This window comes from Eleutherodactylus coqui, chromosome 1 (assembly GCF_035609145.1).
Source record: "Eleutherodactylus coqui strain aEleCoq1 chromosome 1, aEleCoq1.hap1, whole genome shotgun sequence".
Lineage (NCBI taxonomy): Eukaryota > Metazoa > Chordata > Amphibia > Anura > Eleutherodactylidae > Eleutherodactylus > Eleutherodactylus coqui.
Genome location: NC_089837.1, coordinates 189394211 through 189407137, shown reverse-complemented (window position 1 = coordinate 189407137; position 12927 = coordinate 189394211). Strand labels below are relative to the sequence as shown.

The following is a 12927-nucleotide window of genomic DNA, read 5'->3' as shown; positions in this document are numbered from 1 at the left end:
GCAATGGGATATATTTATGTACCGCCGGTGGGTTCCAGGGAGCCACCCATGCTGTGGGTCCACACGGAGTTGTAACTGCATGTGTCCACTTCTAAAGAACCCCAGTCTGACTGGGGCATGTAGTGTGGGCCGAAGCCCACATGTATTAAACATGACATTACCTCAGCTGTGATGGGCACTGCAATGGGATATATTTATGTGCCGCCGGTGGCTTCCTGGCACCCACCCATGCTGTCGGTCCACAGGGACTTCACAATAGGGAGTTGTACCTGCCTGTGTCTATGAATTAAAAACCCCTGTCAGCTTGGGGCATGCAGTGTGGGCCGAAGCCCACCTGCATTTAATCTGACGTTAGCTCTGCTGTCCAGGGCACTGCAATGGGATACATTTATGTACAGCCGGTGGGTTCCAGGGAGCCACCCATGCTGTGGGTGCACACGGAATTCCCATTGCGGAGTTGTACATGCCTGTGACTATTTATAAAAATCCGCGGTCTGACTGGGGCATGCAGACACCTTGACAGAATGAATAGTGTGTGGCACATAGGTTCCCCATTGCTATGCCCACATGTGCAGCTCCTGATGGCGGGGGCACAGGATTATATTTCTCATTGCTTCTGTACAGCATTGGGGGCTATCGTCCTGCCCCTTTTAAAGAGGGTCGCTGCCTAGCCGTGCCAACCCTCTGCAGTGTGTGCCTGCAGTTCCTACTCATGGCAGACAGACTTATAAATAGACATGAGTGTGGCGTGGCATGAGGGCAGCTGAAGGCTGCGCAGGGACACTTTGGTGTGTGCTGTGGATACTGGGTCATGCGGGGTGGGGGGTGGGGGTTGGGCAGCATGTAACCCAGGAGAAGTGGCAGCAGAGTGTCATGCAGGCAGTGATTGTGCTTTGTTGGAGGTAGTGTGGTGCTTAGCTAAGGTATGCATTGCTAATGAAGGCTTTTCAGAACTAAAAATTGTTGGGAGGGGGGCAGCCCACTCTTGCCGCTATTGTGGCTTAATAGTGGGACCTGGGAACTTGAGATGCAGCCCAACATGTAGCCCCTCGCCTGCCCTATCCGTTGCTGTGTCATTCCCATCACTTTCTTGAATTGCCCAGATTTTCACAAATGGAAACCTTAGCGAGCATAGACGATATACAAAAATGCTCGGGTCGCCGATTGACTTCAATGGGGTTCGTTATTCGAAATGAACCCTCGAGCATCGCAAAATTTTCGTCCTGAGTAATGAGCACCCGAGCATTTTGGTGCTCGCTCATCTCTAGTGTCACTCTTTTTTTTAGCTGCCAAAAGCTTTTTATCTAGGCATTGGTGTCATGATCACCTAATTCCACTAGTCGTCCAGATCCTGTTGTATACCTTCAATGGTGTGCAAGATTACAAAGACCACGATGACATGGCTCTTAGAACACATCTTAGAAACCACTCAGAGAGTGCAGGCTTCTTTTTGCTTGTCGCACGTTGCAAGCCAGATTCCTGCATGCCAAACCTCATTTACATGAGCTACTGATGAACAGTAAATTAAATGTCACATGCAACTGAGTGGTAAATAGAAATATACATAGAAATGTTTAACTAAGTCCCATGTGTATTAGCACAGTTAGCCTTATGATATTCTAATATTGTTACTCATGAGATTCAAATTGTTTATTCTAACACATATAAGTGTGACAGCAGATACCTACATCCACAGAGAATCCCGAATAGCAAGAATGGCTTGTAGCACTCTCAAGCAATATGATGATGAAGAATTTGATCCCAAATTGTTTCTTGAGACTTACTTTACTTGTGAAAATATCCCTGAAAACATGTCATTTCCTATGGGAATACTGCATGAACTGTTTTGTTCAGGTATTTATACATTTCTCTTTATTTTAAATACCCGGATAAATGATTATGATTTCTTTAAGTTTTGTTATATTGATAAATTATATAGTACTTTTCACTCATTAGCTTATAAGAATATAGCTTTTACCTATTAAAATTGGTAATATAAAATAGTTAAAAATAAAGTGGATGTTTACTGAACCTAATACAGTACTCTTAGAGATGAGCGAGCACCAAAATGCTCGGGTGCTCGTTACTCGGGACGAAATTATCGCGATGCTCGAGGGTTCGTTTCGACTAACGAACCCCATTGAAGTCAATGGGCGACCCGAGCATTTTTGTATATCGCGGATGCTCGCTAAGGTTTTCATTTGTGAAAATCTGGGCAATTCAAGAAAGTGATGGGAACGACACAGCAACGGATAGGGCAGGCGAGGGGCTACATGTTGGGCTGCATCTCAAGTTCCCAGGTTCCACTATTAAGCCACAATACCAGCAAGAGTGGGCCCCACCTCCCAAAAACTTTTACTTCTGAAAAGCCCTCATTAGCAATGCATACCTTAGCTAAGCACCACACTACCTCCAACAAAACACAATCACTGCCTGCATGACACTCCGCTGCCACTTCTCCTGGGTTACATGCTGCCCAACACCCCCCCCCCCCGCATGACCCAGTGTCCACAGCGCACACCAAAGTGTCCCTGCGCAGCCTTCAGCTGCACTCATGCCACACCACCCTCATGTCTATTTATAAGTGCGTCTGCCATGAGGAGGAACCACAGGCACACACTGCAGAGGGTTGGCACGGCTAGGCAGCGACCCTCTTTAAAAGGGGTGGGGCGATAGCCCACAATGCTGTACAGAAGCAATGAGAAATCCAATCCTGTGCCACCTCCATCAGGAGCTGCACACGTGGGCATAGCAATGGGGAACCTATGTGCCACACACTATTCATTCTGTCAAGGTGTCTGCATGCCCCAGTCAGACCGCGGCTTTTTATAAATAGTCACAGGCATGTACAACTCCGCAATGGGAATTCCGTGTGCACCCACAGCATGGGTGGCTCCCTGGAACCCACCGGCTGTACATAAATGTATCCCATTGCAGTGCCCATCACAGCTGAGGTAACGTCCGATTAAATGCAGGTGGGCTTCGGCCCACACTGCATGCCCCAGTCACACTGGGGTTCTTTAGAAGTAGACACATGCAGTTACAACTCCCTGTGGACCCACAGCATGGGTGGCTCCCTGGAACCCACCGGCGGTACATAACTATATCCCATTGCAGTGCCCAACACAGCTGATGTAACATCAGCTTTAATGCAGATGGGCAAAAAAATTAATTGCATTACACTGTAGGAGAGGGCCCCAAAAAATTGGTGTACCAACAGTACTAATGTACCTCAGAAAAATTGCCCATGCCCAACCAAGAGGGCAGGTGAAACCCATTAATCGCTTTGGTTAATGTGGCTTAATTTGTAACTAGGCCTGGAGGCAGCCCAGTTAAAATAAAAATTGGTTCAGGTGAAAGTTTCAACGCTTTAATGAGCATTGAAACGTATAAAAATTGTTTACAAAAATTATATGACTGAGCCTTGTGGGCCTAGGAAAAATTGCCCGTTCGGCGTGGTGACGTCAAGTTTCAGGAGGAGGAGGATGAATATTATACACAGATTGATGAAGCTAAAAGGTCCCCGTTTTTGATGGTGATAGAGAACAATGCTTCAATCCGCGGGTGCAGCCTACGTATTGTTTAGGTATCGCTGCTGTCCACTGGTGGAGAAAAGAAGTCTGGGGAAATCCAGGCTTTGTTCATCTTGATGAGTGTAAGCCTGTCGGCACTGTCGGTTGACAGGCGGGTACGCTTATCTCTGATGATTCCCCCAGCTGCACTAAACACCCTCTCTGACAAGACGCTAGCTGCAGGACAAGCAAGCACCTACAGGGCATACAGTGCGAGTTCAGGCCACGTGTCCAGTTTCGACACCCAGTAGTTGTAGGGGACAGAGGCGTCACGGAGGACGGTCGTGCAATCGGCTACGTACTCCCTCACCATCCTTTTACAGTGCTCCCGCCGACTCAGCCTTGACTGGGGAGCGGTGACACAGTCTTGCTGGGGAGCCAGAAAGCTGTCAAAGGCCTTAGAGAGTGTTCCCCTGCCTGTGCTGTACATGCTGCCTGATCTCTGCGCTTGCCCTGCTACCTGGCCCTCGGAACTGCGCCTTCGGCCACTAGCGCTGTCGGATGGGAATTTTACCATCAGTTTGTCCACCAGGGTCCTGTGGTATAGCATCACTCTCGAACCCCTTTCCTCTTCGGGTATGAGAGTGGAAAGGTTCTCCTTATACCGTGGGTCGAGCAGTGTGTACACCCAGTAATCCGTAGTGGCCAGAATGTGTGTAACGCGAGGGTCACGAGAAAGGCATCCTAACATGAAGTCAGCCATGTGTGCCAGGATACCTGTACGCAACACATGGCTGTCTTCACTAGGAAGATCACTTTCAGGATCCTCCTCCTCCTCCTCAAGCCATACACGCTGAAAGGATGACAGGCAAGCAGCATGGGTACCGTCAGCAGTGGGCCAAGCTGTCTCTTCCCCCTCCTCCTCATCCTCCTCATGCTACTCCTCCTCCTCCTCAACGCGCTGAGATATAGACAGGAGGGTGCTCTGACTATGCAGCGACATACTGTCTTCCCCCGCCTCTGTTTCCGAGCACAAAGCGTCTGCCTTTATGCTTTGCAGGGAACTTCTCAAGAGGCATAGCAGAGGAATGGTGACGCTAATGATTGCAGCATCGCCGCTCACCATCTGGGTAGACTCCTTAAAGTTTCCAAGGACCTGGCAGATGTCTGCCAACCAGGCCCACTCTTCTGTAAAGAATTGAGGAGGCTGACTCCCACTGCGCCGCCCATGTTGGAGTTGGTATTCCACTATAGCTGTACGCTGCTCATAGAGCCTGGCCAACATGTGGAGCGCAGAGTTCCACCGTGTGGGCACGTCGCACAGCAGTCGGTGCACTGGCAGATTAAACCGATGTTGCAGGGTGCGCAGGGTGGCAGCGTCCATGTGGGACTTGCAGAAATGTCTGCAGAGCCGGCGCACCTTTCTGAGCAGATCTGACAAGCGTGGGTCGCTTTTCAGAAAGCGCTGAACCACCAAACTAAAGACGTGGGCCAGGCATGGCACGTGCGTGAGGCTGCCGAGCTGCAGAGCCGCCACCAGGTTATGGCCGTTGTCACACACGACCATGCCCGGTTGGAGGCTCAGCGGCGCAAGCCAGCGGTCGGTCTGCTCTGTCAGACCCTGCAGCAGTTCGTGGGCCATGTGCCTCTTATCTCCTAAGCTGAGTAGTTTCAGCACGGCCTGCTGACGCTTGCCCACCGCTGTGGTGCCACGCTGCGCGACACCGACTGCTGCCGACGTGCTGCTGCTGACACATCTTGATTGCGAGACAGAGGTTGCGGAGTAGGAGGAGGGTGGTTTAGTGGAGGAAGCATATACCACCGAGCTGGGGCCCGCAATTCTGGGGGTGGGTAGGACGTGAGCGATCCCAGGCTCTGACTCTGTCCCAGCCTCCACTAAATTCACCCAATGTGCCATCAGGGAGATATAGTGGCCCTGCCTGCCTGTGCTTGTCCACGTGTCTGTTGTTAAGTGGACCTTGGCAGTAACCGCGTTGGTGAGGGCGCGTACAATGTTGCGGGAGACGTGGTTGTGCAGGGCTGGGAGGGCACATCGGGAAAAGTAGTGGCGACTGGGAACTGAGTAGCACGGGGCCGCCGCCGCCATCATACTTTTGAAAGCCTCCGTTTCCACAACCCTATACGGCAGCATCTCCAGGCTGATAAATTTGGCTATGTGCACGTTTAACGCTTGAGCGTGCGGGTGCGTGGCGGCGTACTTGCGCTCCAACACTTGCGCTAGCGACGGCTGGACGGTGCGCTGACAGACATTGGTGGATGGGGCCGAGGACAGCGGAGGTGAGGGTGTGGGTGCAGGCCAGGAGACGGTAGTGCCTGTGCCCTGAGAGGGGGGTTGGATCTCAGTGGCAGGTTGGGGCACAGGGGGGGAGGCAGCGGTGCAAACCGGAGGCGGTGAACGGCCTTCGTCCCACCTTGTGGGGTGCTTGGCCATCATATGTCTGCGCATGCTGGTGGTGGTGAGGCTGGTGGTGGTGGCTCCCCGGCTGATCTTGGTGCGACACAGGTTGCAGACCACTGTTCGTCGGTCGTCTGCACTCTCAGTGAAAGACTGCCAGACCTTTGAGCAGCTCGGCCTCTGCAGGGTGGCATGGCGCGGGGGGGCGCTTTGGGAAACATATGGTGGATTATTCGGTCTGGCCCTGCCTCTACCCCTGGACACCGCACTGCCTCTTGCAACCTGCCCTGCTGCTGCCCTTGCCTCCCCCTCTGAAGACCTGTCCTCAGTAGGCGTAGCAAACCAGGTGGGGTCAGTCACCTCATCGTCCTGCTGCTCTTCCTCCGAATCCTCTGTGCGCTCCTCCCTCGGACTTACTGCCCTTACTACTACCTCACTGATAGACAACTGTGTCTCATCGTCATCGTCCTCCTCACCCACTGAAAGGTCTTGAGACAGTTGCCGGAAGTCCCCTGCCTCATCCCCCGGACCCCGGGAACTTTCAAAAGGTTGGGCATCGGTCACGACAAACTCCTCCAGTGGGAGAGGATTCGGAACCCTTGCTGCCCATTCTGGGCAGGGGCCCGGGAACAGTTCCTGGGAGTCTGCCTGCTCCTCAGAATGTGTCATTGTAATGGAGTGAGGAGGCTGGGAGGAAGGAGGAGCAGCAGCCAGAGGATACAGAGTTGCAGCAGTGGACGGTGCAGAACTCTGGGTGTTCGATAGATTGCTGGATGCACTTTCTGCCATCCACGACAGGACCTGCTCACACTGCTCATTTTCTAATAAAGGTCTACCGCGTGGACCCATTAATTGTGAGATGAATGTGGGGACGCCAGAAACGTGCCTCTCTCCTAATCCCGCAGCAGTCGGCTTCGATACACCTAGATCAGCAGCTCGGCCTGTGCCCACACCCTGACTTGGGCCTCCGCGTCCTCGCCCGCGTCCACGTCCTCTAGGTCTACCCCTACCCCTCAGCATGGTGTATTACCAGTAGTGCAGAAACAGAATGCTGTAATTAAATGTACCGCTTATTGCCTGTGGTTGGAGGCTGACTTCGCTTACGGAACGCCAGGAAATAATTTTGCGCAAGCCTGCTGTAACACTTAGCTGGCTGCGTATGAATTAGGAGGACAACTATACCCAGCACAGACCCAGAACACTGAGGACAGTCACAGGCAGCCCAAATAGATTTTTTTCCCCAAATGTTTTTGGAAAGGCTCACTGCCTATATACACTGTATATGTCTACTGTCCCTGCGTCACCACTACTGGCCCTGGAGTATGTAAAATAACTGCAGATTGTTGCACTGTGGACTGGAATACAGCGGTGATGTAACAGCCAACACAGAGCCAGGAAATAATTTTGCGCAAGCCTGCTGTAACACTTAGCTGGCTGCATATGAATTAGGAGGACAACTACACCCAGCACAGACCCAGAACACTGAGGACAGTCACAGGCAGCCCAAATAGATTTTTTTCCCCAAATGTTTTTGGAAAGGCCCACTGCCTATATACACTGTATATGTCTTCTGTCCCTGCGTCACCACTACTGGCCCTGGAGCATGTAAAATAACTGCAGACTGTTGCACTGTGGACTGAAATGTGATGTAACAGCCAACACAGAGCCAGGAAATAATTTTGTGCAAGCCTGCTGTAACACTTAGCTGGCTGCGTATGAATTAGGAGGACAACTACACCCAGCACGACCCAGAACACTGAGGACAGTCACAGGCAGCCCAAATAGATTTTTTTCCCCAAATGTTTTTGGAAAGGCCCACAGCCTATATTCAATAAATATATGTCTTCTGTCCCTGCCTCACAATATATGTCTTCTGTCCCTGCCTCACAATATATGTCTTCTGTCCCTGCCTCACCACCACTACTGGCCCTGGAGTATGTATAATTACTGCAGGGCGCAATGCTCTGCACGGCCGATATACAAAAAAAAAAATGTGCAACACTGCAAAAAGCAGCCTCCACAGTACTGCACACGGTTAGATGTGGCCCTAAGAAGGACCGTTGGGGTTCTTGAAGCCAAAAATCCTCCTAACACTCTCCCTATAGCAGATCCGGCACCAACAGCACTTTCCCTCCTCTATGTCAGAACAAATCTGTGGTGTGCCGCGGGAGGGGCCGATTTTTATACTCGGGTGACACCTGATCTCGCCAGCCACTCACTGCAGGGGGGTGATATAGGGCTTGAACGTCGCAGGGGGAAGTTGTAATGCCGTTCCTGTCTTTCTATTGGCCAGAAAAGCGTGCTAACGTCTCAGAGATGAAAGTGAAAGTAACTCGAACATCGCGTGGTACTCGTCACGAGTAACGAGCATCTCGAACACGCTAATACTCGAACGAGTATCAAGCTCGGACGAGTACGTTCGCTCATCTCTAAGTACTCTATATATTGTCTGTATAAATTCCAAGATATTCCCAAGCTCATGGTCTCCAGCATTGTTTTCAGTTAGCGATAACTATGCCACAAGAACTAGCATGCAAAGGCAAGGTTTATGTAAAGTCAGAGCTGAAGGTCAAATGGCAGCAGTAGGGGGAGCAGACTAGATGAAGTTACAAAGATAGCAATAGGGTCAGAATTAAAAGTCAGCAATAGAGATGAGTGAGCGTACTTGGAAAAGCACTACTCGCTCGAGTAATTTGCTTTATCCGAGTATCGCTGTGCTCGTCCCTGAAGATTCGGGTGCCGGCACGGAGCGGGGAGCTGCAGGGGAGAGCGGGGAGGAACGGAGGGGAGATCTTTCTCTCCCTCTCTCCCGCCCGCTCTCCCCTGCTCCCCGCTGCGACTCACCTGTCAGCCGCATCGGCACCCGAATCTTCAGGGACGAGCACAGCGATACTCGGATAAAGCAAATTACTCGAGCGACTAGTGTTTTTCCGAGTACGGTCGCTCATCTCTAGTCAGCAACCAAAACGAAAAAAAAAATGTGAATAATTAAGATTCAGAAACTGTGCAAAGAGCCTGGAACATTTAAAGAATATATAAGGTTTATGTGGTGCCTGTAAAAGTATTATATACTGCAATATGGAAATAGTGCAGTATATAGTGCAAGCAATCAAAGATTACAACTTCAAGTCCTCTACTGGGAGTAAAAATGAAAAATAGATGCAATACATTTTTTAAAATATAAAAAATGAATGAGTATTTTAACCCCTTAAGGATATGGTCTATTTTGGCGTTGAGGACCAAACGATTTTTGGTATTTTTTCATCTCCGTTTTTCAAAAGCCATATTTTCCATCGACGCGGCCGTATAAGGGCTTGTTTTTGCGTGGCAAACTTTAATTTTTATTGGTACCATTTTTGCATACATAGACTATATTGTAAAACTTTTATTATTTTTTTAATGATCTGCCATAGACATTTATTTTTTTTTAAAGCGTTAATTGTGCAGCATAAATGATACACTACATTTTTTTCTGAGGGCCGGTACGGCTACAAAGATATCAAAATTCTTTTATTTTTTTTAGGTTTTTCCACTTTTCCACAATAAAACCCCTTTTTTTGGAAATATGATTTTTTTCTAAATCGCTGCATTCAAAGTCTTATAACTTTTTTATTTTTCCATGGACGGAGCTCTGTAAGGGCTTATTTTTTGCGAGACAAGCTGTAGTTTTTATTGGTACCATTTTGGGCTACATAGGTTTTTTTTTTAATCACTTTTATTGTGTTTTTTGGGAGGCAAAATGCTAAAAAATTTTTAAGGCTTTTTGCCATGCAGGAGAAAAAGCATGTTCAATTTATTGTACGCGTCATTACGGTTGCATCAATGCCAAATATGTAGGATTTTTAACATTTTTTTATGCTAATATGAGAAAAAGACTAAAAAAAATTTTTTTTAACTTTTTTTTTACATTTTTATATTTTGTACTTTATTTTGCTCTCATTTTTACACAATCTGTGTCCCTCTGAGAGACTTACATTGCAGGACTGAAGATCACTACGATGAGGCATGGCAGGACTTCTCTCCTGCCATGCCTTATCGCTGCTTATGGCGATCTTAGACTCTGGCAATGCAGGACGCTGGTACTTGCCGTCCTGTTGCCATAGCAACCAGCCGGGCTTTCTGTGATAACATTGCGAGAGATGGCTGAAGTCCCTCTGTGAATCCTTTCCCTGCCGCGATCTACTTAGATCGCGGCAGGAAAGGGGTTAACGGCGGGTGGGCACATGTCCGATGCCCCCCGTTGTTGCAGAGGAAGGCCGGCTACTAGTGACAGCTGGCTCCCGCTGCGGGAAAGCGCGAGATCTGCTATGATCTCGCGCTATCCCTATGATGTAAGGGTACATCATTTTGCGGGAAGTACCCTGCTCCCATGACGTACCCTTACATCATGGGGAGGAAAGGGGTTAAAAGTAGTAAGACATAAAAAAACTATATATAATTATTATCATATATCTGTACTGATCTGCAGAATAAAGTGCACATTGTTACTTAATAATTTTTTTTTTAATACTTGTAGTTTTATTTGAAGTTTTCAAATTTTACAGCAAAGTAGTAAACATTTTACTGAAAAGTAGTACAGTCATGTGGGTATACAATAAGCATAGTCTACAAAGAAGTAGAGTAGATTGAGGGGATAAATTCTTAAGAGCCATTGACGTGGTCCTCTCTTGTTGTATCCCAGCCCAATCTTAGCTTTGAACTGTTAGGTAAAAGAAACAGTAAATATTATAATCGGCCTGGCCAGGGCCTAACTTGGTTTTATAGAAAAGGTTGGAGGGGTAGGGGGGATAGGGGAGGAGGGGGGGGGGGGGTGGTGGAGGGATGTGTGTCTGAGACAGTTTGAGAGTTTCCCATGGGGTGGATGCTGCCTGAGACAGCTCAGATTCGTGTAGTTACTGTAGAATAACTTTCGCTTGGTATTTTTCTCTATTTCTTCTAAGGAAGTCAAGAACCTGTTGCTTTTTGAGGGGGGTATGAATAGTCCAGCCATGGGGACCATATTTTTAGAAACTTTTTGTGTTTGTCAGCTAGGATGGAGGTTAGTTTTTTGTTTATTAGATACCAGTCTAGTCTACGTTTGACTTCTGTGAAGTCTAGTGAGGCTTTGCGCCACAATTGGGCAATTACTTGCTTCGTGGCCAGGAAGAAAAAGGATATTAGTTTTCTAGGGTCAGAAGGAATATTGTTTACGCATTTATTTAGAAGAGCCTCCCAAGGGTCTTTACGGATGTTGTGGTTTGTAACTGACTATATTAGAGAGTAGACTCTAATCCAGAGCCTCTTGACCCAAGGGCAGGTCCACCAGATGTGAAGCATGTCTCCTGGGGCTGAACATCCACGAAAACAATTGGGAGATCGCCCGGGGATTGCGTGGGCTACACGGTCTGGGGTTAGGTACCAGCGGAGCAAAACTTTAAAGGATGTTTCCAGCATTAATATACAGTATTTCTGGCACTGCTGTTAGTAGCCACCCATATCTGGGTCCAGTCTTCTTCTGGGAGGGTTTTGCCGAGGTCTCTTTCCCAGCGAGCTACGTATGGGAGTTGTGTTTGGAAGGAGGAGTGCACTAAATCCGAGTAGATCTGTGATATAAGGCCTTTTGCATGTGGATTTTTATAGCAGTGCCTTTCGAATGATGTTAGGGTTAGTGGGGAGCTTATATTTTTGAGGAGGGTGGATATAAAATGTTTTATTTGCAAGTATTGGAAGATTTCTAAAGGTGGCAGATTGTATCTTTCTTGCAATGTGGGGAAAGGAGTGGGTCCATTTATTGAGTATAGCTGGTATAACTTAGTAAGACCAGATTTTGTCCAGTTCGCGAAGGATTGCGGCGACTCCCTGCCTGGTAGAAACATAGGGTTGCGCAGTAATGACGCAAGGGGTAAATAAGAAGTATTTTATGGAGTCCCAGATATGGAGGGAGTGGTTAACAGTGGGGTTGTGGGTTCTGTTTTTGGGTAGGGTCCATAATAAGGAGTCTATCGTAAGAGGGTGTATTTCAGTGGCTTCTAGATACCCAAAGTGGGGTGTTATGGGAGGAATGTAGAAGGGCCAACTGGGCCAGCTGAGCAGCCAGGCCCCCTCTCCTTCTATGCCTGTATAGGGGGGATCGCAATACTCTTGGGATCGTTTCATTCCACACAAATTGGAGAGATATTTGTTGGAGAGTCTTTAGTAAGTGTCCGGGTACTCGGATCGGGAGTGCTTGAAAAAAAAATATAGTAGTTTAGGGAGGAGTGTCATCTTCAAAACATTAACTCTCCCTATCCAGGATATGTGATAGCGACTCTAACTTTCCAGAAGTACTCTTGTCTTACAAAGGAGAGGGATGTCATTTTGGCTATACAGAGATGCATAGTCGTTAGTTAATTGGATGCCCAGGTAGCCCAGCGAGCCCGTTGCCCATTGGAAGGGGAAGTTCTCCCGGAGCATATTTAGGATTTCGGGTGGTATTGTGAGATTATATGCTTTAGATTTCGTTTGGCTAATGGTTAGACCAGATATTGACCCGAATCTGGATAGTTCCCCCATTAAGTTGGGTAAGGAAGTGTGAGGAGAAGTTATGAGCATGAGCAGGTCGTCCGCGAACATTGAGAGTTTGTGGTGGACTGAGGCGATCTCGGTCCCTTTTATATTTGAGTTGTTGTGGATTTTAATAGCTAAGGGTTCCTTGTCCATAATGAAAAGTAACGGAGATAGCGGGCAACCCTGGCGAGTGCCCTGGCGGAGCGGAAATGTATCGGAGCAGAAGCCTCGATATCGTACAAAGGCTTTAGTATGAGTATATAATATCCGGATCCAGGAGAGGAACCCGCTAGGGAGCCCCCATTGGTCAAGAGCTGAAAATAGGTAGTCCCAACTCAGGGTGTCAAAAGCTTTGTTTATGTCAAGAGATAGGAGCATCGCTAGGATTTTTCTGGTCCTGCAGAGGTGAGTAAGGCAGGTTATTCTTCGGATACTGTCTGGAGCTTGTCGGCCTGCGACAAATCCCACTTGGCC

The 12927-nt window shown here is 48.3% G+C and overlaps 1 protein-coding gene across 6 annotated transcripts in view; it reads left to right on the top strand.

The window, feature by feature from the left end:
- Positions 1–12927, top strand: part of LOC136628716 (nicotinamide N-methyltransferase-like) — a 320553-nt gene that overhangs the window by 32273 nt on the left and 275353 nt on the right. For 2 of the 6 annotated variants that reach the window (XM_066604849.1, XM_066604843.1), the window contains one exon: positions 1697–1854. The exons of 2 other annotated variants lie outside the window; for them this stretch is intronic. In XM_066604849.1, coding sequence (XP_066460946.1) covers positions 1716–1854 — 139 coding nt within the window. In that variant the 5' untranslated portion in view covers positions 1697–1715. Of the gene's footprint in view, positions 1–1680; positions 1855–12927 lie in introns of all 6 variants that reach the window. 2 more of the 6 variants (XM_066604817.1, XM_066604855.1) reach the window with 1 other exon arrangement.